Source organism: Salarias fasciatus, chromosome 20 (genome assembly GCF_902148845.1).
Source record: "Salarias fasciatus chromosome 20, fSalaFa1.1, whole genome shotgun sequence".
Taxonomy (NCBI): domain Eukaryota; kingdom Metazoa; phylum Chordata; class Actinopteri; order Blenniiformes; family Blenniidae; genus Salarias; species Salarias fasciatus.
The window spans coordinates 18,675,650-18,702,326 of NC_043764.1; the positions used below are offsets into that span (position 1 = coordinate 18,675,650).

Sequence of the window (26,677 nt, forward strand, 5' to 3'; positions counted from 1 at the left end):
AACGACCTTTCAGCGAGGAGCCGCAGAACCTTGCCATGCCAAGCCAATCAGAGGCAGGAACAGACAGGCCGAAAGCATCACTGTGTGATTCATAGACTCACATCCAGGTCGACTGAGTTTATAACTGATGCCACATGCTTGGTTAGATTTACAGACGCCTGCATGAAAGTGCTAAAACATTTGTAAGAGTACCTACAAGAGCTGTTTGAGCTTATTTTAAGATGTTTTTCAATTTCAATATGCTTCCTCAAAAAACCATCGGAAAGTATGAAATGGATGCACATCATGATGCTGTTTAGCAAGAAATGCCAAAGTTACCCAGTGTGGTCACTTTCCTCATAAAGTTCTCACGTTTTAATTTAGTGTCTCTACATGTTTCCCTGGCAATACAGGAAATACAAAATATTTCAAAGAAAGACATCCAAACTGCAATAAACATGACTTTAATTGTATTTGCTGTAGACATGACAAAGTAGGTCCAGTTGCGATTTCCTCCCTTGTTGTGTGCGTTTGTTGCAGGAAAACAGATGACGTGATTGAATGTACCATGCCTGCTGCCTTGCATGCAAACACCGACTCAGTGTCGGTGTGTGTGGAGTTTGAAGATCTCATCTGTCAGGATGTGGAGCTGAGCACCACATACACCTATGAGAAGAACCCGGTCATCAGCTTTATCCATCCAAAGAGGAGCTTCCTCAGGTAAACGGACACACACACACACACACACACTCAGACATCAGTTTTGTTAACGCCGAAATGTTTTAAACATTTCAAGCTGTGTGACTCTGCGGTTTCTTTTCCATCCCAGCCTCAGAAAAAGTCATTACTCTAATGTTGTCCTGTGTATTTTCCCCTCTATTGTGCTCTAAATAGCACAGCGTGTGTGTGACAGGGCAGCGGCAAGTCTTTGATGACATGTGCGGATTTTCACTGCAGCAGTCAAACTGTTTTGCATTATTATCTCGTCCCCAGTTTCTCTCTCATTTTGGCGCAGTCTCCCACTGCATTTGCATACCAGTAAGAGTTTGACACATTTTTGTGGGCTGAGATTTGACTGTCTGTTCTTGTGTGTGTGCGTGTGTGTGTGTGTGTGTGTATTACAGTGGTGGCAGGACCATCACAGTGACAGGCCAAGGTTTTGATCTGGTGCAGAGTGTCACCATGCAGGTGCTGGGAATTGGACAAACGGTGAGAAATCAACCGAATTGTTTTTCTTTTCACTTGATGAAACTCTTTCAGCCATGTTAAAAAAAATGAATGGGGGGGGTTGGTTTATAATTGAGGTGAACAAAGTGAAAACTTTTCACAATGTCATGCTGTAACTGGAGATCTGCTTATTTGCATTTCCAAAGCGTCATACTTACTTTTTGAGAGACACACAAAAAAAAAAAAAAGCGTTGATAATGAGGTACTGTTGGAGAAGTCTAAACTTTCCCCGTCTCCCCTGCTCCACTCGCAGCACTGCTCCGTCCTCTCCACCTCCTCCATCATCTGCCCGTCTCCGCCGTCCAGCCAGTCCCAGCAGACCTCGGTGCAGTTCTACCTGAACGGGGTCCTGTACACGGGGGACAGCCCCCTGTCCCTCGACAGCGAGCCCGAGGAAGAGGAGGAGGAGCTTCATAAGGGTCACTTTCTGCTGGAGTACGTGGAGAACCCCCAGTTCTTCACCGCCAACAAGGAGAAGCTGATTAAACACCATTCAGGGGAACCGCTGACGCTCATCATCAATGTGAGTGATGCTGCCGGGACGCCTCCACCGAGTCCTCACTGCGGCGCCGCTCGTAAATCAAGCAAATGTTCTCCCCCTATGATAAATGTGATCCGTGCCCCCGTGTTGATCATCCTTAGTTAAATGGATCTACTTCATTGATTGCATGTTTATAGTATTTTGCACAACCTTGGCAGTAACACAATCGTTGCGGTTGTCTGACATTGGTCTTACTGCCACTGTAAGCAGGTTTACAGCAATCGTTAACAGGGAAATAAACTCAGAAATCAGACTCTTAAAGTTGACAGTACTTAACTCAGTAAGTACCTTTATGACTTTGAGATAAATTATCCGATTGAGTCGAGGCTAAATGTTCATGTTTGGAAATTTGGTCTCAATGTTTCTGCTGATAACTTGTCTCTTGGCTTTGAAAATTATGGCATTATCTGTCAACTACCTCTAGAAATAAAAGGTAAAAGCATCAGTATTACTGATATAATATGTTCATGTAAATATTTGCCAAATTTTTGTGCGCGTCAGGGAAAATTTAATATCTAGTCCAATTTTCTGCTCTGCTAAACAAAACTAACAAATTGGCAGCTCTTTATAACCAACATTGTTCATTTGTGGACTATTAATGACAGAACAAAACATGAACAGGCAAGTCAAAATAGTCAGATAAGAAAAAAAAATATGTTAAATAATTATTACTGCATTGAAATTCAAATCAGAAAACAAGCGATGCTATTATACCACTAGGACTTAATGCCAGTGTCTTCATGCAGAATCAGCCATGATGTCTCCACCATTTGATGGTTTTGCTGCTGGATTCTTGAGTTTTGTGTGTCGGTAAACTAACATAGACAGAACTTTTGCAGGTATGAGCTGTGGCTCGAAATATGGGTCAGAGTTAAAATGATGGTGGCACACGGAGCGGATTTTTCCCTGAAGCTGAATCGTTATCCAAACTTAGCTTCGGGGGAATGTGAATATCGCATTTTGTGGTAAATCTTACAAATGTTTTGGTTAAAAATCCAACAGCTGCCAACCTAGTGGGGTAAAGAGTCAGAGATGACCAAATGAGGCTATAAGCTGGAGCCCGGACGGCTTTTCTGATGAGATATTTCAGTCTTCACCAGATTTGTCGACAGATCTGCTGCCATAGCCGTCTCTTCCTTTGTTTGTTCTCCTGTTAAAAGACATGTCAGATTGATATTACCGTCAGCAAATATTAAGCTTTTGACATTCTCAGCTTCAAATATTTACCTCTCTCGCTCAATCCATTAAACCCGTGATGTTATTTTCTGGTGTTGTCTTGTTTTTGCGGGCTCTGAAGGCAGCGCCGCTGTAAGCCTGTCTGCTCCCACTGTGAAGAGCAGACAGAGCTGAGAGTTTCTTTATTCATATTCACATAAACCAGAGGCACATAAAACACATCAAAGGCCCCGTCCTCTGAAACGTGTTCACTTCTGTCGGCGGTCCGCGGGGGGAAGGGCACCTCGGTGGGAGGTCTGCTGTTCCTGCGTTCTGGCTGATCTAAGCACCTGTCTGTGCGAATTCGTCAGCCTACAGGGCTGCTGGCTGTGACACCGTACGACGCGCACATGCTAGCAGCACAGAGAGGGAAGTTCGAACATGATGCAGTTTCCTCTTTACGTGTTTTTTTTTTTTTTTGTGTGTGTGTGCCAGGATGAGGCCCCTGCAGGAATCGCTGCCTCAGCCCGTCTGCATGGGCGACTCGGCTGTTGTTTCCTGTTTTCTGTAGGAAGGTGAATTCCACTTGTGGTGGCCCTGATGGAGGGAGGGAGGGAGAGAGAGAGAGAGAGAGAGAGAGAGAGACTGGAGAGAGAATGTGTTTGTTTAATAGGGAGCTTGTTAGCCAGGCGAATCCTATATTAAGGACCTGATCTGGAATGTGGGTGGGTTTTGTTTGCGTTCGTCATGTTTAGGCTAATAGAATCTTTTTTTGTTTTGGTCGGATTAGTTTATGTGTGAAAATGTGATGCACGCTTGTGTTAACAAATATGTTTGTCCAATATGCTTGAACATATTTATGTGATAGTTAGACTTTTTTGTGTGTTTCAATGATGTGTGTGTGTGTGTTATGTCTGTGCGAGGAAATATTTGTTGACAAAAACCCAGGGGCCTGCATCCTGCTGCAGGGACAGGACACTGCCCTGAGGGTGTAATCAAAGCAAGGAAACACACACAGGGGATAAACACACACACACATGCAGACTCAGACACACACTTCCTCGTTTCTCATTCTTATATTTGAAGGGAAATTGCAGTTTTATACAAATGGGGTTTGTGTTTCTGTAGGTCAGGCCATCATTCTGATTAGAAGGAAAAACATTGTGCATACCAAGCTGATTGCAGAGATCTGAAGTAAAAAGAAACAAGCACTCTGGGAGGAAAGGTGAAAGTTTAAAACGTACACCTGATATTATTACACTACATTTACTACAGTTTATATATTTGCAGTTAGGTTGGAAGCCTGAGCTAATGTTGCAGTACAGTGGACCTGTTGCTGAATTGACAGACGTAGTTGGAGCAACCCTGCCTCCCAAACCTTTCCCAGCAGGAATTATACGACACAGAGAGTAGATATCTCAAATTTTTTGGAAAGTCTTGATGGTAAAAATCCCACATGAGCAAGCAACTACCAGTGGAAATCAGGCAGAAATGCCTGCAGAACCAAACTCACAGGTGGTGTCTTTCTGCAGCACCGACTGACGTTTGGGGATAATAAGACAGGAAAGGATGGGACAGAGACAAAGAGCGAAAAACAAACAAACCTATTGACTTCAGAAGCTAATCGACAAGCTGCAGACTTGATAGAGGTGTGAAACACAGATCACACATTTCCTGCTCTGCTGTCAGAGATCCTGCAGGAAGCTACAGAGGAGAGAGAGAGAGAAACGTAATGTAGCATGTATGTAATGCTAAGATATGAACAAGTGAGAAAAGTAGAGAAGCTCAATACAATGAAGAAGGTCTCACAGCAGCCTGGACCTGCAGCAGCTCTCTTTCTCACTGCTTTTCTTTTTGGTTTTATTTTCTCTTTCTATTACCGTGCTTTTGTGCCTGTGTCCGTGCAAAATGGAGCTGATTAATTACCCTTCACTGAAGTGAAGGCTCTTTTGGATTTTTTTTTTTAACTGTTAAAAACCTTGAATAAACAAAGGTGTGAAAGAACCCATATTATATTACAGGAATTGACACATGAATTAAAGGTAAAATCATGTATAACCTCCTGTAGCCTGTTTGAGTATGAGCTGAAATATGCAGACAGCAGACAGAGGATCGTGTTGCCTGGACGCTCAGCCTCTGATTCTGCTGTCAGAAGCTCGAGGAACCTCCAGTAAACCTCCACTCTGAGACTAAAGTGTTGTGATGGGATTATATGGGACTAGCAGTGTTTTAGGGGATGACGGAGCCTGGTTGTTAAGTTTTTATGTAAGTCTTTTTTAAGTGTTTGTTTCAACAGTCTAAACAGCCTATGAGAACAATTTACTTTTCATTCTGAATTCAACCCGTCCGACAGTGAACACGGAGTGAACGGAGCGATAAAAGTACAGTGTTATCACAGCAGTTTAAAGCTGCGACCAAAGACCCAGTAAAAAGTTCTTTAGTTGCAGTCAATAGATTTTAAAAGGGGTTAACTGCTCCTACACAGAAATATCTAACATCTACATGTAGACTTGCCTCATAAAGCTCCATAAAGACTGTTGAAGTTGTTACAGCTAGTAAACCTCTCACTTTCAAGCTGTTTGAACATTTGAGAAAGATGCTTAAAAAATGTTCAGAAAATATGAATTAAAGGACGTCTCAGGACAAATGTCTCAGAATTCAGCCTTTTTTCACAAATCAAACTTTTACCACCAGATGATCATTCGTCAGCCTCCGTGCTCAAGGTTTCCAAGGGAGACTGAACAGCTCAGATATCTGGGTTAGAGTTGAATAAAAACGTCACCAACATTATTCTGTCAGACTTTAGAAATCCCCTCCGTGTCCTCAGAAGACGTTTGTGTTGTAAGAGGCTGAGAGTTACACCTAGTGACCAAGCGAAGCCACTCATGTGTGAAGGATCAGAGGAGTAGCCCTCTAATTAATGGCATATCATTGGGAAAAGGCCCTGAGAATGTTATTCTGGGCACCGGCAGCGAGGATCGTCGGTGGCTCTGTTTGTAGAGACTCTCCAGACCACGTGAGAGAGCCAGCAGGACTGTTTGCTGCTTTAAGTTGAACTCTAGCCCGAGCTGGATGAGCTTTTCTGCTGCCTTTTCCACCGTGTGACAGCTGCGTGACGGGCCCGCCGCCGCTCCCGCCGCCGCTCGCTCTCTTTGTACGAGCGGCAGACTGGCCGCGCGTCGGCACGTACGCCTGGGTTCAGGCTCCTCGTGAATGTTATCTGTGAGGGTCCCTCTGGTCTGTTACTGCTGACCGTCTGACGGCTGCCTTTGTTCCTTCCTGGCGCAGAAAGTGCCGAGCGATCTGGAGCTGGTGCCGGAGGAGTACTCGGTGATGATTGGCTCCTATCCCTGTAACATCAGCTTCCATAATGACCAGCTGTTCCACTGCACCATCAACGGCCTGCTGAGCTCCAGCGAGCGGGAGCTGCCTGTCACTGTAAGTATGTAAAACACCACAATAAAAACACAAACACACATCCCGCCTCGTGTCGAGAGGACCCTGATAATTTAAGGATATCATCCATCTGTCACGCAGCATTCAATCCAGACGTTTAGTCAGACCATCTGCGATGTTCATTGAAACAGATTTGATCTGCACAAGCCAGTGCGCTGTAAGTGATACGTGCGTGCCACTCTCCATGCATTATGAATGGTTTGTAGTTTCCGAGCGTGCCGCCGTGAGTCAGTGGTTAATGGGGGTGGTGAGCCGCCGCCGCCACCACAGCAGAAAAAAAAAAAAATGTGTTTCGTGTTTTGAAATGATTCTTCATGTCTTAAATCCTCTAGCGGTGCATTTATTAACACCGAGACTGTCACCTCTGCTCACCGCCTCGTCCAGGCAGCTGATCTCGCACTCCGCTCTCGTGTTTTGGTTTTGCTTCTAAGTATTCTCCATCACAATTAAAGGTCTTAATCGAGACGTGGTCAAGCCTTCTGCGGTCCTGATAAAACCGAATACCCTCACTCCTCCGCCCGGCTCGCCTCCCCATCTGTTGTCGTCCATCCTGCTCTGCGTTGATCGAGCTTTATTGAAGGAGAGCGCGTTCATCTATATTTAAATATGAGTCAAACTGTGAGTGGTTTGCTGAAATAGCTCAGAAACATATGTTAGTCTCAGCTGAGTTGCATTGTAAGAAGCGTTTCCCCACTCAGACACAGAAATAGAATGAAACCCCTTATTTATTTATTTTTCTGCCCCCTTCACTCACTCTTTGCCTCTGCTTGTCTGCTTGTAGCTCGTTCCGGTACCCTCCCGACCCCGTCCGTCTCCCAGGACGCCTCCCAATAAACGCAGGCAATTAGCAAAGACATAAAGCCAGGGCAAGGGTCAGACGGGATGTCATAACATAAATGGGTGGGCCGCCTGTACACAAGCAGGGAGCGTGATTTGTGTGCAGGTTTGACAGGGGCATAAATACAGGGAGCGCGTATATTTTCCTTTGTGTCGGCACATTTGAATAAATGCATACATGTCGGGGCTGACGCAGAGCTGATGGCCATTTGTGTTTCTTCACTTACTTTTGGTGGCAGCTCTATTTTTACATGCCCGTGTTGTGCTTGGCTCTGAAGTGGAGCTGAGCTGCAGAAGTGGATGAGGAGAAGCAGTGTTTTTGTACCCTAAGCGAAACAGGAACACGGAACAATGGCATTTTCCCCTCCATTACACCGAGTCTGGCCGCCGCAGTCTCTGGAAGAGGGCCTTCTCTTGCTGGTCTGAGTAAATATAAGCCTGGACCAGAAAGAGAAGGAGCGAACGAGGAAAAGAGGGAGCCCAGTGAGCCGGTTTCCCCCCCCCTCAGAGTGAAAACCAGTGTAAGAGGGATTTGGTCCGAGGATTGGAGGCTTTTTATCTGAGTCTCTTTTTATGAAGTATGTTGGGATTGTGGAAGGAGAGGGAACGATGTGAGCAGAGACCACAGAGACCCTGCTGACTAATCAGAAGGCAGAAGTGAAAGTTCTTTTCTTGTCACATCTGGGTTAGTCTGAACTGCGTGACTCCTCCAGCTCATTGCAGCGCGAGACCATTTTTCAAAATCTACGCGGTGTAATTTTTTTTTTTTTTTTTTCCGTGTGTCTGCACCTGTGTCCGTGAAAGAATTTATGTTCCTGTGCATGCGCGCAGATATTTCAGTTCCCATTAGGAAGTGCCTGTGTTGTATACTGCATCGGTTTATAGACCGCGCTACAAAGGAAATATATAATGTGTCTATTGTTTCTGCTCATTACTGCTCCTTCTTCATAGCCTTTTGTCTCTTTTCTTTCACCAACAGTGAAGTGTTATGCAGAATTTTTTAGCAGGGTGGACATCAGAAGGGTTTTATTTGACTCCCATTTGATCATTTCGCAACTTAGTATCCAGGGACGGTAGCTAAAATTAAATCAGCTTGACTGTTGCAGATCTGGAGAACGACATGCCTTTAAATCTTCTTATATGTGCTGCTGCAGTTTGTATTGCTCTTTCTCAAAGTAGTCAAAGTGCTGCCACAACGCTTTTAACACCTTTGCTCAGCTTTAGAGTTCGCTTGTGACGTTATGTAAACAGCAGCTCCGGCTCGTCTTCAAACTGGGGTATTTTTGTGATCGCCCTTCACTAGAAAGACAATGACGAGATTTATTAATCAAAGTTGAATGCTGATTGTGTAATGATTAAAGGGTTATACCGTGACATCTTATTGTGGGATGACTCCAGTTTTGTTTTCTGTGATCCATGTACCTTTTTGTATTATGAAGTTCTTGCATCTTTAGTTTTCATCTGCAACAAATATGTGCATGCTGTTTGAGCTACATTTAAAGAAAAAGACTCTTCATGGCAGAAATATTAGGCACAAAACAGTGTCAGTGCATTAACCTTGTACTCTGAATCCAAACCTCCGGTTCGTGACCCAGCTGAAGGAAGGCCAGAGATCACGTGGGTTTTAACCTGAAGTTTTCAAAAGCGTGCAGGATGTGCAAATTTAGGTCAAAATAATTAACATTTGGGATGTCTACCACTAATGCTTTTCTTATGTGGATGCAGTGCATTCCTGTAGGATTCAGAAACAAACATTGTCCCTCTTCACTCATGGCTTTGCTCAGTTTAATTGAAGAAGTCTGATTCTGATTCTCTTGCAACACGGAAAATTCCTCGTCATGCGGTTGCATTTTGAGGTGTTTTGGCTCAACAACAGTGGTAGGTTTCCTCTTTTTCTGATGTGTCGCCAAGATGGCAACTGTTGAGTGCAGGAGGAGTGCAGCGCTGACGCTCTGTTCTGTGGAAATCTCACACTGACAGTGAACCGCATGACAGCTAACTTGAAACTCAGAATAGAAACTCTCCAGTGTAGAAGAAGGATTTGAGGAGCAGGAGAGTTTTGGGACTATTTCTGTTTGTTTTAGATGTAATGTTGTAAATGCATGATCTTACGAGGATTTCTCTCTACAAAAGCATGAACACAGATCGGTCGTTTAAAACTGGTGTTTCCTGCTTAACTGTCTCTGTCTTTTATCCATACAGCTGTGACTCAGCTTCTTATGCTAGAAACAAAGAAACATATTGACAGAGTTCAAATCCCCGGAAAACAATAGCATCAAACAGGCACTTTCATAAAGAAAGATAATACGATATTGGCCCATTATTGGTGATAAAAGTCTGGATGTGTTTTTACAGTCCCAGTGTCCCACTAATATCCATTTGATCATCTGCTTTGGTTTCTCGAGGCTACACCATCAACAACAATCAGCTGCTTTCCTGAATGAATGATCTAAATCTGATACGAAGTCGGAAAAAAAAAAATACACAAATGTTCTCAAACACTCATTCTGAAATCCCTGAAATCATCTGACTGGCTGTTCATTCTTTTATGAATGAACTCTTGTGTTGCGGCAAAGACAGAACGCAGTTCCGTTCACTGCTCACTCTCTTTTTTTTCCTCCTCTTTAGGTGCAGGTCGGGAACTTTCATCACACCATCGCCAAAGTGCAGCTCGGCGGCAGCGAGCTGGCCATCGTGGTATCCATTGTGGTGTGTTGTGTGTTGCTGCTGCTGTGCACTGTGGGTACGTTGTGTACACACGCTTACCAGCAGATGATTGATGTGTGCCTGCTCTAGCGACGGATGCTCCAGATGTGGAACAGATAAAAGGAATTCGGGGGTCATAGTTTCCTGCACTTGCTTCATTCCTCTTCAGTCGCCGGTGCACAAAGAGGCCAGTGTTCCTCTCAGCGACCGCTCTGTCTGTGGGCTTTTGCGCGTCTGTCTGTCTGTCTTTCTGTGTGTGTGTGTGTGCGTGTGTGTGCACTGTAATCTGTGAGTGAGTGTGTCTGCGGGGCAGGTGTATGGGTGAAAATTGGTGCTAGTGTGGATTTTCACACCATTTCCTGCTTTAATTTGGATCTCAGATGTCGCCTCTTTTCTCTCTCCAGCCTCTGTGTGCGCGCCATAAAATAACTTGCTCACAGATTTCTGATGCGCGTCGATAAATGAAGATAAATTAAATCTTTCCAATTTTAGAAACAATTCGTGCAAATGTTTTTTTCACAGGCTCCAAATTATTTCAGGCAATCCTTTCGCAAATTCTGGATCTTTAAAATCCATTTTCACTCCACGTTCTGTTGTGGAAGTTGTGAGAGTGTGATAATGCATGTTTTGAAAATACGTATGAACCGATCTCTTGTTCTTTGTATTCTCCTGTCTCCCTCAGCTCTCGTAGTGTATTGCACAAAGAGCCGAAGGGCAGAACGCTACTGGCAAAAAACTCTGCTACAAATGGAGGAGATGGAGTCCCAGATCAGAGAGGAGATACGTAAAGGTGTGTATAAGGAATATACACAAACACACACACACACACACACACACACACACACACACACACACACACACACACACACACACACACACACACACACACACACACACTGGCTTCAACAGGCTTTGTTGTAAAACATTAAGACCATAAACGCCGTTTAGTGTCAGTTGCCATGAAATAAAGAGCTTCTGGGAGGACAGAAATATTGACCACACATATATGCCTCGTTGTGTAGGACTGTGTGTTTCTGTGTGTGAGTAAGATGTTTGTTTATTTTAAAGGTTTTTCTAGACTGAAGTGGGAGGGAGATGCAGCAGTTGACAGATTTGTGCCTCGTAAGCGTGACTCATAAAACACAGTGTCTGACAAATGATCAGTCACACACAGACACACTGAGTGGCCACATCGCCTCCACGGCGTTCACCCTATAGGAACAAGGCCTCCGTGTGTGAGAGAGTGTGTGTTTTCACTTCTGTGTGTGTCTGTGAACGCCTGTGTGTTTCTAGGGCATTAGAGTAAAGCCGCGTGAAGGCCACTCCACGTCTGAGCGCCCAGATTTATGGCTTGGAGATGGAGGGGACGGATAGAGGAAAGAGAAATGGAGGGAGGAAGCGATAGGAGCGGGAGTGAGGGCTGCGAGCGCGAGGAGGAGCAGGAGCGTGGGAGGGAGAGGAGGAACCGAGGGGTTATTTAGTCAAAGGACTCAGACAGATTTGTGGCCGAGTTCAGGGTGAGTGTGCAAAAAAAAAAGAAAAGAAAAAAAACCAGGATAAAGAAACTGGAAGAGGAGTAAAAGATGGCAAATTGACATCTTCAGTGTAAACAAAAAGAGAGGTTTGGGTTTTTTTCTTTCTTGAGGAGAAGGGGAGGTCTGCAATTCAGGCCTGTTACATCCAGTCCAGGTTTGACGAAGTGAACTGGCTGCTGGTTTCGAGGCCGCTTTAGTGAGCAGGAGGATAAATAACCTGGTGGGGTGATGAAAAATGTTTTCAATCCCTGAGGTCTAGTATTTTCTTCTTTATGCACAAACACAGTATGAAGAGGCTGCCATTGTAACCCAAATACGTCTCTCATCCCGACACAGGAAGCACTTTTCCATAAAGGGATCTCCAGCGTCTCATTAGTGGAGAACATTATCCTCTGCTGGTGCAGCCGATCCCGTAAAGTGGCTACAATATTAACATGCAGATTTGAGTCTGTGTCTGGACATGGTGATACTGTTTCTGCATGGACTAACCTCAGCCTGCACACATGTTTTGGATAAGAGCCTCAGACTGGATTTGGCTGCAGTGATTGTCGTTTGGTAAATATTTGCCTGCATGCCATAATGGGCTGCACAATCTGGCAGTGAGAGGAGGAAAAGATGAGAGGATTAGCGTCTGTTATATTTAGTATTCAACCAGAACGTGAAGCCCGACCGTGGAAGTGAAATGATAAAATTCTGTCTCTGATTTGAAATAATTCACTCCGAAAAATCAGCCAGACTCTTTCGGGAGCCCGAGTGAAATTTATGATTATTGCTTTATTCGGCAAACACGTTCCTCACTCATTTTGCTTAACAACCAAGTTTTGGGGGAGCCAGATGAAGAAGTGACTGTGCTTCAAAGAAATGTTCCCATGACTCAACTCTCTTTTGTGTCTTTCCTGTTTTTGTCCTTTCAGGCTTTGCAGAGCTGCAGACAGACATGACAGACCTGACCAAGGAGCTGAATCGGAGCCAGGGCATCCCCTTTCTGGAGTACAAACAGTTTGTCACTCGCACGTTCTTCCCCAAGGTGAGAAGCCCCCATTTTTTCCCCTCTTTATCTGATTTCAACAGACAGACTGACAATGCTATTTTTCTCACTGTGGTTTCAAAAATCCCCACCCCCTCCTACATTTACCGTTGCATTTTTTCCCCACCGTTTATAATATGCGGGATTAAAAATTCACCTTGGAACTCCTAAACATACAGCAGACGCCTTACGAAGTGCGGTTGAGCTTGGCACCCCGCAGGAGAGTTAATGCGCTCTCTATAGGTGAGCATTTTACTGATGTGCGAGCCAACCCGAAGGTAGACTGCGGGTCTGTCTGTGGGCGGGTGTTTTTCCACCCGTACAGACAGACACAGCTCAGCAGGCTTTGTCTTCCAACCACAGGCATGGACTTTCAAGGAGACAGAACAATGGCGGGCACGGAGACAAGGAAACTTTCTCCCTGGTCTCTCACAACGCACTCTTTACTCCACTCACACACCCACGCCGTTTTGCAACTATAAACAATGTTTCACAATGACAGCCGTGCTGGTGAGAAGTGGTCAGAGGATGCTGGAAGGAGAGTGTTGAAACGCTGCAAGGAGGAATCCATATATTTCAGCGTTCGGTCGCCGCTGCATCGTTTATCTGTAGTTTTCCTCTAAAACAGCCAACACTTTATGCATGACCCTTCACGCTCTCGCTTTTTACAAGCGCGTCTGCTTGTCTGAGATTACACACTCACAAAACAATGTTAGACACACACTTAGACACAGTTAAAATAAAAGCCAAACGTATCTGTCCCGCAGTGGCGGACTGCGTTGAAAGGCTGCCTCTTAGCTGCGGGTCACTTTGTCTTCAAAGCCATTAAGGATCGTGACGTTTCGTGTCACGGCGTCATATTTCCTTTTCATGCTTACTCAGAGTTTATTCAGGGTCTGTTGAAGGAATCCAGTGTTTTGGGTCGAGACTGTAAACTTAAAGCCAGCAGCTCTTTTTGTTCCCCCCTGACCGTCCGTTTTCTGTTTACAGCTGACTTTTGTATCACGGTGTTTACGTGTGCTTTCAGATGTGCTCGGATTATGAGAAGAGCCTGGTCCAGCCCGCCTATGAGAACGACGGCCTGGGCCCCCGCGCGCTGCCGGAGACCCACCCACTGCTGCAGGACTGGCAGGTGAGGGGTTAAGCCATTAGGTTGTTAGGTGAGGTTTCCTTCTGCCAGACTGCCTTGATTTGGGTCCATTTTTAACTCCTGGGCAGCTGAACTGGGTCACGCTGGAGCGTATTAAGGTTTCATGGGGAGCCAGATGAGCAGTAAAGAACAGCACGTTGTGCAGTTTTTCCTCATTTGTGCGATGCGTGTGTAGAGCGTGTCGCTCTATTATCTGGAAAAAGGCTGGAGTGTGGGAATGCTAATGTGTGTCATTCAGCGGTTTCTGGTGAGTAAGACAAAAAGAATTCGGCCTCGCAAAAAAAGATACGCTGCCCACCGAGTCGATGGCAGGTTGTTGACACACTTCCCACTGGCTCTCAGGCAACCCAGTCAATGTGTGTGTGTGTGTAGGAACAAGCAAGTATGGGAGTTGGAGTGAAAGCACGCGCATGTGTGTGTGTGTGCGTGAACATTACAACGAGAGAAAGTAAGGATTGCAGCACCAGTTTTAGGTCGGCAGCCGGGGGAGCCTGTCTAACGGTGATGAAGTGCCTTGGATCCACATCGTCTTCCCAGGAAGTGTTTTCCAGGTCACAGCAAATAAATCTCGCAGGCGGGCATTTATCTTAATGGACACCCCTGTTCTCCTTCTGTCAGGCTGCAAACTACACCATATGGCTGCAGTCCAGAGGGAAGACTTCATCACGCCGCTGCTTAGTCGCACCCATAGATAGGCCACACTCATTAAGTCGACGCCGCACTTTTAGAGACGATCGCGCACGGTGAGGGACTGGAGCGGGACGTGCAGATGCTGGGGAGAAAAACCGGAGGGGGGGAGGTGGTGTGTGTGCGTGGAGACGTGATGGGAAGATGAAGCGTTGACTCAATGGGTCACTTGAGATCAGAGGGGTGAAACGGCTCAGGGAGGGCGCCGCAGGTATGTAATCCAGTTAGGACGAAATCGCGGAGAAATAACGGCCCGGTCCTCCCTCTGTCACCAGGCCACCAACACAACGAGGCCGAACGTGGAGGAGGGCATCACTCTCTTCTCCACTCTCCTCAACAACAAGCACTTCCTCATCACCTTCGTCCACGCGCTGGAGCAGCAGAAGGACTTCGCCGTGCGGGACAGGTAGCTGCGTCGTGTGATGCATCCTCCACATTTTAGAATATTCCATTCCTTGGTTATAGAGTAAGTGGAACTATAAATAGTGTTTCTGGGGATTTGCCAGTCTAGTAAAGTGTTTTAAAGCCTCTTTTTTTTTAAAAATTCCACTGGAAAAAAAATAAAATAATGGCCAGATTTTAAGGATACGAGCACAGAGATAATTATCTACCAGCCCTGCAGGTCCCCTCGTTTCTGCAGAGCATTTTGCCATCCTTGATTTTGTGTTGTGACCCAGAGCATTTACTGGTTTGTTTCTCTCCCTTCCCTCTCATCATCACAGCAGGAACAGAAAAAGCAGCAAAAGGACAATGTTACCAACTAATTGGTGATAAACACAGTGGAGCATTTATCAGCTAATAACGCAAGTGTGTGTCCCGCAGGATGGTGATGCAATAATATTAGTGAAATATCTATTAGACTTATACAAGCCGAGGAAATGTCACATGTAGTGCTGAATGCGTTTGTCATACCAGTTTCTAACTGTGCTGCAGCAGATACGGCAATATTATTACTGATGTTCACTTCATATCGTTAAAAAAGGAAGCATAAAATAAAATTCTCACCACATAGCGTCGCTGTGGTTGGTAATCTTGAGATAGTGTCGCTGGGTTGAGTCCAGGAAGAGTTTGCATGTGCTTCCTGTGCAGACATGGCTTTTGTCTGGATCACAGTTGAAATATAAGCAGCTTGAGGTTAATCGGAGACTAAAATTGCATGTCGGTGTGAATTTGAGTGTGTGAGATTGTCTCGGTGTTTGCCCTGTGATGGACTGACCTGCTGTCCAGGGTGTAACCCGGCTTCACCTGTGGTCTGCTGGGATCCCCTCTGGTGACCCCCATGACCCTGGGCTGGATCAGGCAAGAGGAAAGGTGGATGAAAAAGAAAATGTTGGAAAAAATTTTTTACAACCTTTGAAGTTCATTCCAAGAAATATAAAAATAGGCGATTCTTCCAGCAGTGACAGTTAGTGTAGAGGAAATCTTTGAAACGGCTTTGCATTATTGTGTTTTTATTTACTTTCCACTTAGTAACCACTACTTCTTGTTTTGGTTTGCTTCAACCTGAATCACGACTAGTTCTTTTTGTTCTGGTTTTTGTTTTGTTTTTGTTTTTTTGCTTGGCTGAGTCATTGCTAGTTCTTTTTGTTTTAGTTTACTTTCAGATGAGTCACGACTTCATAGATGTAACATCCAACAGCTTTTCTCTGTGGTCAGGTATCTGCTCTACATCCTGTTGAATTTCTACATAATTTCTGCATTAGTTGTACTCATAGAGATCATCTCTTGAGTCTTTTTAAGACTTTCTTCACCGTTTAGTTGGAATAAGTCTTGGTCATATGAAGATAAGAAAAAAAGTGTCGCGTAAAATGTACTTATATCAGGATAAATGAAAAATTTAAAGTGACAATATTCCCACTTCTGCACTGCAGCCATTTGCTCCCTGACTGAAGCCACTTTATATCCATGTCAGGAGGCGAACTCAGCTGACACTGGGCCAAAGGTCAAGTACACCCTGAACAAGATGTCAGTCTGTCACCGAGCTCTCCCACAGAGAGAGACAATGTCCTGCACACACACACACACACACACACACACACACACACAATGTTTAAATGTGTGTTTGTGTGTGTGTTTTGTTGGTTTGTAGAAGAAAGTTGGGCAAAGGCTAAATTGCTCTTAAATTCAAGTTTATTTTAACCTCACAATGTAATTACCATTCTTTGTATGTTCTGCTTCTTTTGGGATTTGATTCCCAAAATGTCTGTTAACAGTTTACGTTCCTCCCTTTACCTCATTTCGTCAAACTTCCATATCGGTGTCCCTGTTAAGGCTCCTCGTTCCTCTGACTGTGGATATTTCCATGTGTGTGTTTGAATGTGCGCTCATACAGATATGCAAGTGCGTCTGTTTGCAAATATTCTTTCCTTTAAATGTTTTGCCAGAGAATGAATTGAATTACTGCAAGTTGCATTTTAATTAATTTATGATTGATCACTTTATATGTAGTCCCACCGAGTACAAGCAAACCCGGGATGCAGGCACCCTGCTGTGAAGTGACTGCAGCGTCATGCTGTATTGTATTGTATCAAACGAGCTAAAAATTGCATTGAGATTAATTCAGCTTTAAGGTTTTAAATAATGTAAAAACTTTTAAAACGCCTCCTGGTATCACAGCCATACATACCACAGCCTCAACACTTAAAACAATAAAAAAATAACTAGAATTTTCATAAGTACAGTGTGTGCTGTTCTCATCTATATTTTCCCAGCGATGACTGTGACAGGTTGTTTACTTCTGATTTGAGGTTGTATGTAATTGTCACAGACAGCAAAAAGAGAGCGAGAGAGAGAGATAGAGAGAGAGAGAGAGAGAGAGATGTTTACTCAGAAAGTGGTTGCTCAAGCCTTACCCGGTCATATATCACCGTAGCTGTTTTGGTCCTTGATGTCCTAAAACTAAGTAGTCATTGTGAAGCGGAGAAAAATTCCAGGGCCGAGACCACAGCCCTGTCCCAGCACAGCGTCAGCACTTACTGACTGATGGAGCCCTCTTTCGGGTGGATTAAAGGGGCTTTGTTAGGGAAATCCCCTGCACCTCTGGACTTACTGACTCAGACACTCCCTGCATTAGATCAGGCTTTTATTTGGCTCTGCAGTCGCAGGTGCGGTGGGGAGGGATAAACCTCATTGTCGCTTCAGTAATGAAGTTATTTTTAAATCTCCACTGACCACACACTGACAGGGCATGTTTGCGACAGCATTTCTGCTCATCCTCCTCCTCCTCTGCTAATCCCTCGCCCCTCAGATGTAGTCTCGCGTCTCTGCTCACCATCGCCCTCCACGGCAAACTGGAGTACTACACCAGCATCATGAAGGACCTGCTGGTGGACCTGATCGACGCCTCCGCTTCCAAAAACCCCAAACTGATGCTGCGTCGCACCGAGTCCGTCGTGGAGAAGATGCTGACGAACTGGATGTCCATCTGCATGTACAGCTACCTCAAGGTGAGGCTGGGAAAAAAAAAAAACGCGGCGTCTCATCAAGAGTAATGACACAGAGCTGATTGGAAAGAGCTTCTCCGGCTGTAATCTGACCCCACCTCTGTGTCACATTCCTCAGGAAACAGTGGGCGAGCCCTTTTTCCTGCTGCTGTGTGCAATCAAGCAGCAAATCAACAAGGGCTCCATCGACGCCATCACGGGGAAGGCTCGCTACACCCTCAATGAGGAGTGGCTGCTCCGCGAGAATATTGAGGCCAAGCCGCAGGTCCGATGCCTTTCGCGCTCTCCGTTTATTTTTCACATCCACAACCGGAGCACGGGGTTTTAATGTCAGGCTCGCCAGTTCCACCAGGTGGAATGCGAGAAAGTTTTTTTAAAACTCAAACCTGCACAGTTCTTCTCAAACGGTTCTCACTTTGCCGGGTCTGTTTTCGCAGAACATCAACGTGTCGTTCCAGGGCTGCGGGATGGACTCGCTGTCCGTCAAGGTCATGAATACCGACACAATCTGCCAAGTTAAGGAAAAAATCATAGAAGCCTTTTATAAAAACCTGCCATTCTCCCAGTGGCCCCGGGCGGAGGACGTAGACCTGGGTAAGAGCACATTTTCTCTGATTATTTTCATCCGCTGCCCTCCCCAACCCTCCAAGATATAGTAATCTCCTTTGCAAAAGGTCAATTCCCCTCATGAAGCTCAACTAACCTGAGGCTGCAATATAATAAATGACAGAATGCATTGAGGAGAGTGTACAGTCATAATCACAAAGAGTTATTGCTTTCAAAAGCTGTGGAGCCTGCAGAGCAGATTTGATTAATGGCCTGGGAATATTTCCACAGGTCGTGACACGGAGAGTTAGAGCACGGCTGCCGCCTGTCTCGCATATTCTTCTCCAAATTTAGGATGAAATTGTCTAACGCCACGATGTTCTTTCCCGCTCTCAGAGTGGTTCGACTCCGGCAGCAACAGTAAGCTTCTGCAGGACCTGGATAACTCCTCAGTGATGGAGGACGGCCGAAAGAAGCTCAACACAGTCTTCCATTACCAGGTGTGTGTGTGTGTGTGTGTGTGTGTGAGTGTGTGTGTGCGTGTACCAGACCTCTGTGGTAGCTGTTATCACTGCTGTAACACCAGCAGGAGGCTTGCTGAACCTGAGAGCTCCATGTTAATGATGTGGATGGATGGATGCAGACTCGGTTCCCGTGCAGCTGGACGCATTAACATGCTCCTGTTTGTGTCGCCGTTTGCGGCTTCGCCATGTTTCATTTTTACGGTTGCGTCACACGGGTCATTTACTGCAGCGGCGCGGGGGCGGATTGTTGATAGTTGGTGTCAGTGTATTTGTGATAATGTTATTCTTGACGCAGGTACATTTTACCTTTTGCAACATCAGAAGGGTTGAAAAAACATCATCTCGGTGTGTCACATCCAAAAGTTCCCCCATGTGGACAGAAATTCAAATCCCCGAAGTCGTGATTAAATATATTTCATCTTTTGACTTGCCCCCCTCTCGGCTCAGGTGCCCCGAAGGTTTCGGCCCTCCAAGTATCACACTGTTGTGTTTTTCAGTTAACCATGACTGGCTTCCAACCAGTTGCTCGTTCTCACATTTAAAGTGTCCTCGGAGGAACTTTCTCCTTCAGCAGATAACGGCGAAAAACAAACTGAGAACATAATGGAAATCATTGTGCACTAAAGGTCTGAAATAACAATGAGCCGACACACTTCAGGGCGGAGGTGAAACGTTGTGATTTATGTTGTTTTAACTGTTAAAGTCAGTAAATTTGGCAATAGATTAACATTGACGTCTCTGAAATGATGTAAAGAGTGTAGAGTTTTTGATGTGAATGTATTAAATAAAAAAATAAGAATTAAATATGTATTTTATTCTTAAAACTAGATAGTACACTCAATAAAATGCAATTCTACAATGTTTTTAAACAAAATTTTTTTTATTCCCCACATCAGTTTGTCAGAGTCCACCTAAAATAATGCTCAATGCAATTCATGTTGTAAAAAAACAAAACAAAACTATGAGGAATTTTTTAGCAAAGTAGACATAAACATAACACCTTTCTATAAATGGCTTGCAGTTTTCACTGGAGGTTCCTGTTCCTGTCATGTTCATATACTGCTGACTCCTTTATGAATGAATGAATGAATGAATGAATGAAGGAAGGAACTAAATTCAGTAAAGCTGGAAAACATCATGGCTGTGAACATGCCTATTGATGCATGTAATTACAAAACATCATATCATTATACATTCGTTTATAATTATTTCATATTTGAACATTGCTTTCACTCTGTTTCCCATTAATTCTAGAATTGAAGACCACAAACGGCGTTCCTTGTGAATCTTAAAGTTTGAAGTGATCCATTAGCAGCCATCTCGATCCCTTGACTTGACTCCATTATTATTCTGCGGTTATTGAAAAAGGTACCTTAGACATAACGTATTTAACGCTTTAGGCATATATTTAGAAATAGACGAGTGAATGATAAACTTTGCTGCTGCTGTTGTTTCCATTTTTTCTTCTATTTTTAGATTTAAAGCACACATCAGACGCAGAAGAAAATATTTCCGATAGCAGCAGGCCAAAACACAGCATTGTTCTCATTATTATAGAGGCAAGAATGCACTGTCCTTATAGTATTTGCCTGCAAATTCCAGAAATCCATTACAAACAGCTCTTTTTAATATTTAAAACAAGCATTTATCTCTGCTTTCTGTGACTTTCAGCATTTTTGCCATCATTAGTTTGTCAGAAACTGGAGGAAACGTGGAAGTTACCAAATATGAACACTGGGCCGATGAAGGGTTAAAGACTAAATCAGTAATGCCGGTAATAAGCCCCAGGACCTGCTCAGTAAGACCGTCCAATTACAGCAGAGTGTCACACATGAGCTTGTCAGAAACACACAGTGTTATTGTGCGACTGTCGTCCTGAAAGTTGAAGTTATCTTGAAAAAAGAGTCGGAGGCACTCAGTCAGTGCTCAGTTTTGTTTTTTTTTTTACAATTCTGCAGACACAGAATCAGGATGCATCCATTTTTATTCATAAGAGGATTCAACTGGGAAAAAGAATTATACGTTGTAGTTTAAAGAAGTACTTGAAGTGTGAATGTGATTGAATTTTTGAGGATAACATGCACAATAAAGACGCGCATAGACTTTATATGCAGTATGAAAACATCTGTATGAGGACCTATATATAAATGGTTTGAGTGTTGTGCATTATTATAGTAAAGTAACGATGGGCTTTGTGTGAACCTTTACAAAGCTGTAACTGACGTTTTAAGTACTTGTGTAATTATTAATAAATGTAGCGTATCATTTAGTGAGTGTTGCGGCGAACTAAATGATACGCTACATTCATTAGTTGAACAAAACTTCGATTGTAATTACTTCATTACTTCACATTTACATTTTATAAATTCCTGCGGATAGCACTAACTGAAAAATCAAGAAAACACAAGCTAAAGTAAGGCGTATTTATTCAAATGTTTTAGAAATTCTTTGCTTTTTAGTCTCGCAAACTCTTAGAAAAATAAACAGGAACCAGTAAAATGTCACAGCCCGCTCTCCCATTAAGTCTGTTTTTCTAGGCGTATGTTGACTTATGTCTGCGTTCATTTGCGCGTAAGTAAACAGACGTTGGGTGACTGTCGACCTTTGACCCGTTACCTGTACTTGTTAAGTGCTCTGTTTAGTTTTTTGCTGAGCCACGGGGACGGAGCTGCGAGAGCCGCCAGCGGCAGCCTGTACTAACAGTCTGGGTTCAGCAGCAAGGCTGTTCAATCCATTTCACCGCGGGTTGACTTTAATGAGCCCAGCCAGTGCAGCGCAAACCCGCCACCTTCCTCGATGCACACAGGACCAACACACACACACAAACACGCGCACATGCACCTCTCAGCACCTCGCTCCCCTCGAGGGCATGCTTAATGATGCTGTTCCAGTGCACCCGGGCTCACCCCTGACCCTTTGACCTCTGTCCTCTCTCGTCTTCCTCCTTTCCTTCTTTTCTTCTCCTCACCCCCCACCACCACCATCACAGGTCCCAGAGGGGGCATCGTTGGCCATGAGCATGAAAGACAAGAAAGAGAACACCCTGGGGAGAGGTACGTCACCTTCAAACACACCCAGTCCCTGTCGCTTTGTCACACACACTCACTCACACTCGGATAAGTACACTCACCCACTCAATCATGGACAGCGGCGCACGCTCAGCCGGCCACCAGAACATGATACGCTCATGTAAACACAACGCGCAACCGCACACCTTCCTGTCCTCAAAAGACACGGCGGACATCTAAACGCACTCGCACCTAATAAATCACAACACACACTCCCGTGCCGCCGCCGCCGCCGCCGCCGCCTAATTTAAGGGCTTTTTGTATAACGTTGTAGATGTATTCCATTAGCAAGTGTCAGCCTTTGGGGAAAAATGAGAACACGTTGGCCCATTGTCCATCGTCAAAGCAGAATAAAATTACTGCTTTGCCTGTTGACAGATGAGTTTACATGCAGCCTTTAATGGGCCCGTCCTTTTACTGTCTGGGGTCTGCCTTACATAATCAGTACCGGACCAGAGCACGGTTGTGTTCAGGCTCTGTCCATCAAAGCCTTTCTTCTCATTCATACCGGGCCAAAAATAGGCTTATGTGGACTAAACCTGGCTCCTGCTTCAAAGCATCAAGAGGGTGTTATGAGCCTGTAGTGCTCCCTGGCTAATATAAAACACTGTCCTGCCTGCCTGTGATCAGTGCTGAGGGTCTGGACTGAGGCCCGCTGGGCAGGAGCATCTCTGGCAGGGCTGGCTGTAATGAGAAGGCACTCACTGTGTGTGTGCACGTGTGTGTGTGTACGTGTGTCCACACAACTGCTTGATTCTGGGTTTTTTTTTTTTTTTTGCCATTGTGTGCACAAAAAATGTTCTTTATTTGTCTTTGTGTCTGTGATGCTGCCTGTTGTTTGAACATGTATCCTTGTGCTCATAACTGTTGATGCATACTCATGAGCGTGTTTGTGTTTAGATCTATATATAAACCATCAAGGTTTAATGCTTTTTCCCAGCGTTGGCCAAGTATTACCATCTCATTACACCGGCTCCAGAACCAATCACAGCCTGTGTGTGTCTGTCTCCCCTAATCTCTTTTTTTCTCTCTCTCCTTTCACTCGTAATCTTTCTCTTTCATTCTCGCAGACAGCTCCCCTCCCCTACCGGCCCACAGTCCACCTTAATCACTTTCTCCTCTTGCATGCACTCTATCTCCCTTGCACTCCTGTCAATCTCCTCCTTGTGTTTTTTTTTTTTTTGTCTTCTTCCGATCTGTCACACTCTACGCTCCATCCTCCCATCTCCTCTCATTGTCTCAGGTCTCCACCTTGCTGATTGCGCATTGTTTTACGCTCATGTGTTTTTTTTTGTGTGTGTGTGTGTCTTTCCTCTTTAGTGAAAGATCTGGATACTGAGAAGTATGTACACTTGGTGAGTATCCCCCTCGCAGGTGATCAGAATGTTTCCATAAGTGACGTCTGCGTTCATTACCGGAGCTTTTCTTGTGTGTGCCAGTGTTAGTCAGCCCCAAGCAGGCCCGATGACAGAGAGAATGGGGGTGAATGGAGGTGAAAAGGAAAGCTGCTGAGAGGACATGACAGCACTAATGCTGCTTAAGCTCTTTTATAAACGTCAGCCAAGATATGGGCCCTTTGACTTTAGAATAATGAGTTCCTCGGAACACAATTTGCCGGGTGAATAGTTAGTTTTACAGGATGGTTCTGTAGGCCGTTTTGACTTAAGGATGTGGAATTTTGACACGTTTCTTTTTTTTTCTTCCCTCTGCCCCTATTTAGACTTGTATGAGCAAGTCAGAGACATGATCTTGTATACAGCGAGCAGAGGGGAAGCATAAAAATTTCCCAACTCGCATCACTTCCTCAATTCTGTGTATTATTCAGTGCCTCGCACTACCCTGATGCGGTTTCTGGATCATGTGTCTAACGCAAAAAACAGAAAATTCCCCTCCGACGACTCATCCAGCACAGACAGTCGTGCGTTCGTTTACGTCGCTGCTCATGATACTGGCCTCTGCTTCAAACTCCTCTGAACTAACGCTGACCTCTGGCCCTTCCAGGTCCTACCTCATGATGAGCTTATGGAGACCAAGAGGTCACACAGGCAGAGCCATCGCAAGAAAGTGCTGCCTGAGATCTACCTGACACGTCTGCTCTCCACCAAGGTAAACAACGCGCCACGGCCGCCAGCTCATGCTCAACAGGCCTGATTTCATTTTCAGATTCCTGTGGACCCGATCGTTCTCGGGAGACACATCCGAGCTCTTACATTACATGAAAACATGTATGAACGTATTTCTTCTCCTCCGCAGGGAACTCTTCAGAAGTTCCTGGACGACCTCTTCCAGGCTATCCTCAGCATCCCTCTGGACCGCCCTCCGCTGGCCGTCAAGTACTTTTTCGACTTCCTGGAGGAGCAGGCTGACAAACGGGGCATCACAGACCCAGACACGCTGCACATCTGGAAAACCAACAGGTGGCCGGCGAAGTGCAGTGATTGAAAATCCCTTCGGTCAGCCTCACTGTTTAACAGCAAGGCCTTTACAGACTTCTCTCTCAATCTGTGCAGTTTACCTCTGCGGTTCTGGGTGAACATCCTGAAGAATCCTCAGTTTGTGTTCGACATTGATAAGACGGATCACATGGACGCATGCCTGTCTGTAATTGCCCAGGCCTTCATCGACGCCTGCTCCATTTCTGATCTGCAACTTGGCAAGGTGAATCTACCACCGTCTCTATGATTTAGGGGGTTGTTTCTCCCAAATGTCTCCTCGGCCTTCTTTAGTAATCCCAACCACATGGTCTAAAGCACATGACACAAGTCCCCTCCTGCTATTTCTAATGGTGAATAATCTGAGTAGAAGTTTCAAAGGCATTGTAATAAGCCTCTTTTCTAATGATTGATATTTTCTGGATTTAACATCTGATGGACCGATTAGTGACATATCACTCTTTCCCTTTAACCCCTTTGAGATGTGAAGCAGCATTTATCTCCAGATCCATTTAACCATGTGTGACATTTCCGGTCTTCTTCTCTGACTGCCAGATGTGAATGGATTTCAGTTGTCATAGGAATTGAAAACAAAAGCATCACCCGTACTCATATCCAGCTGTATATTAACCACAGTTTAATGGTTTAAAGGAAGGCGGTCTGGGACTGTTCGAAGACCGTCAAAATCTGTTCTGCACATGTTAAAGAAAGACAGAATAATAGAGTTTATTGTCTATCGGGCAGACTGCACAACTGCATTGAAAACACGTTGGGAATCAGACGCGGATTTGGACATTAACTCAATGATATCATGAAGTAAAGCAACATAGAGTGTAACAAATGAGGGCATGGTCTAAATAATGCTGATGAGATACATGCAGAGCCGTCGACTGCCACAGCTCCCATCCACTCACTCCTAAACATCACCACTGTGACTGATGCATAACCCTAAAACTGGCCTCACCTCACCTTTGAACCACAACCGTACCTAATTAAAAACATGTCAAACAATGTGGCGTCCAGCATTCTGGTCCTCACAAGGCAGGTCCAGCAACTCTTGTGAGAGTGCTCTCAGCTTTGAGATTCTACAGAGTAAAAAAAAAAAAAAAACAAGGAGACACACACACACTCACACACACACACACCTCTTGAGTCCCCTAGTGAACCTTCATTCCGAAGCCTTCAGACTGTCAGCTCCATCTACCTCTCCTCATGTTATTTCAGCCCAGTCGGCTGATCCAAGGTCGTGAGCACCGGGGATCTCTTTTTGTGCCGTGCCCAAGTGTGTCTGTGAGCGTGTGCATTTGCCTGTCTGTCCATCTATGTGTGTGTGTGTGTGTCTGCGCTTGCATGTCAATGTCCTCGCTGCTCACAAATCCGTCTCATCCTTCAGACACCGTGACCCTGAGCACGCTCTGCTTCCTGTCTCCCTCTGACTGGCTTCCTCCCCGGAGGGAGCCGAGGACTCATCAAATAATGCTCTTCTTTCACCGAGAAACAGTCTGATTTATATACTTTTACCTCAATGCCAGCGAGCCGAGGTGCTCACAGCAGCAATATTCATCTGTACCTGCAGGCCGATTCAGACCTGCGGACGCGAAGACGAATCTGAAATCTCCGGTGATGAGACATTTTTTTTGCAGCGAGTGTGTCAGCAGCTCCCTCATTAACGTGTCACATCTGGTTGTGCACGGACTGTGGAGTCACCGGGTCCAAGGATACGGCCACGTGATCTCCTTGGGTTCAAGGAGAGTGGCACAACACTCCTCCACATTTGGAGTATTTACTGTTGCCTGCTCCGACATGAAAGGTACGGGGTCTGGATTAGCAAGAGCCCAGCAGGAGTGAGCGAGGGGTAGCAGACCAAGAATCGCCTGCCGTTTCCACAGAAACCCTCTTATCTGGCGAGGTGCAGGACATGAAGGGCCACAGGGTCGCGGGGGGGGTTACGAGGCAGATGGGCGAGCAGCAGGAAGTGACCTTGTGGACAGGAAGCGAGCGGGTTCCCTATCAGACGGAGCGGCTGTGGCTGCGGCGTTTCGGTCCCTCAGCACATTTAATGCACACACACACACAAACAAACAATAGGTGACACAAATCAGCCGTGGCACGGGGAAATATTAAGGTGCGCTGTAAGCTGAGAGCTGCGGCCGGCCGCCTCTGTTCGGCACTTGTTTTCTCCACTGTCCTACTTTCCTGCTGTCTCTTTCTCTTTCTCACTTTCTCCCACATACACACACACACACACACACAAACAAGCCAAAGTCCTACACACCCCCTCGCTCTCAACCGGAGTCGCCACTAAAACCGGAATATGCCCACAACCTTTTAGCCCCGCTACGTCTCCTCCTGCTTGAGTGAGCA

The 26,677-nt window shown here is 45.2% G+C and overlaps 1 protein-coding gene across 1 annotated transcript in view; it reads left to right on the forward strand.

The window, feature by feature from the left end:
* The window catches only part of plxnd1 (plexin D1), an 82,592-nt gene that overhangs the window by 52,468 nt on the left and 3,447 nt on the right, over positions 1-26,677 (forward strand). The window contains exons 16-33 of the mRNA XM_030117866.1: positions 520-699; positions 1,104-1,188; positions 1,460-1,729; positions 6,191-6,340; positions 9,824-9,938; positions 10,584-10,691; positions 12,351-12,463; positions 13,491-13,595; positions 14,576-14,706; positions 17,548-17,746; positions 17,862-18,008; positions 18,181-18,337; positions 18,686-18,789; positions 21,803-21,866; positions 23,202-23,236; positions 23,883-23,987; positions 24,135-24,298; positions 24,392-24,539. Coding sequence (XP_029973726.1) covers positions 520-699; positions 1,104-1,188; positions 1,460-1,729; positions 6,191-6,340; positions 9,824-9,938; positions 10,584-10,691; positions 12,351-12,463; positions 13,491-13,595; positions 14,576-14,706; positions 17,548-17,746; positions 17,862-18,008; positions 18,181-18,337; positions 18,686-18,789; positions 21,803-21,866; positions 23,202-23,236; positions 23,883-23,987; positions 24,135-24,298; positions 24,392-24,539 — 2,380 coding nt within the window. The remainder of the gene's footprint in view (positions 1-519; positions 700-1,103; positions 1,189-1,459; positions 1,730-6,190; positions 6,341-9,823; positions 9,939-10,583; positions 10,692-12,350; positions 12,464-13,490; positions 13,596-14,575; positions 14,707-17,547; positions 17,747-17,861; positions 18,009-18,180; positions 18,338-18,685; positions 18,790-21,802; positions 21,867-23,201; positions 23,237-23,882; positions 23,988-24,134; positions 24,299-24,391; positions 24,540-26,677) is intronic.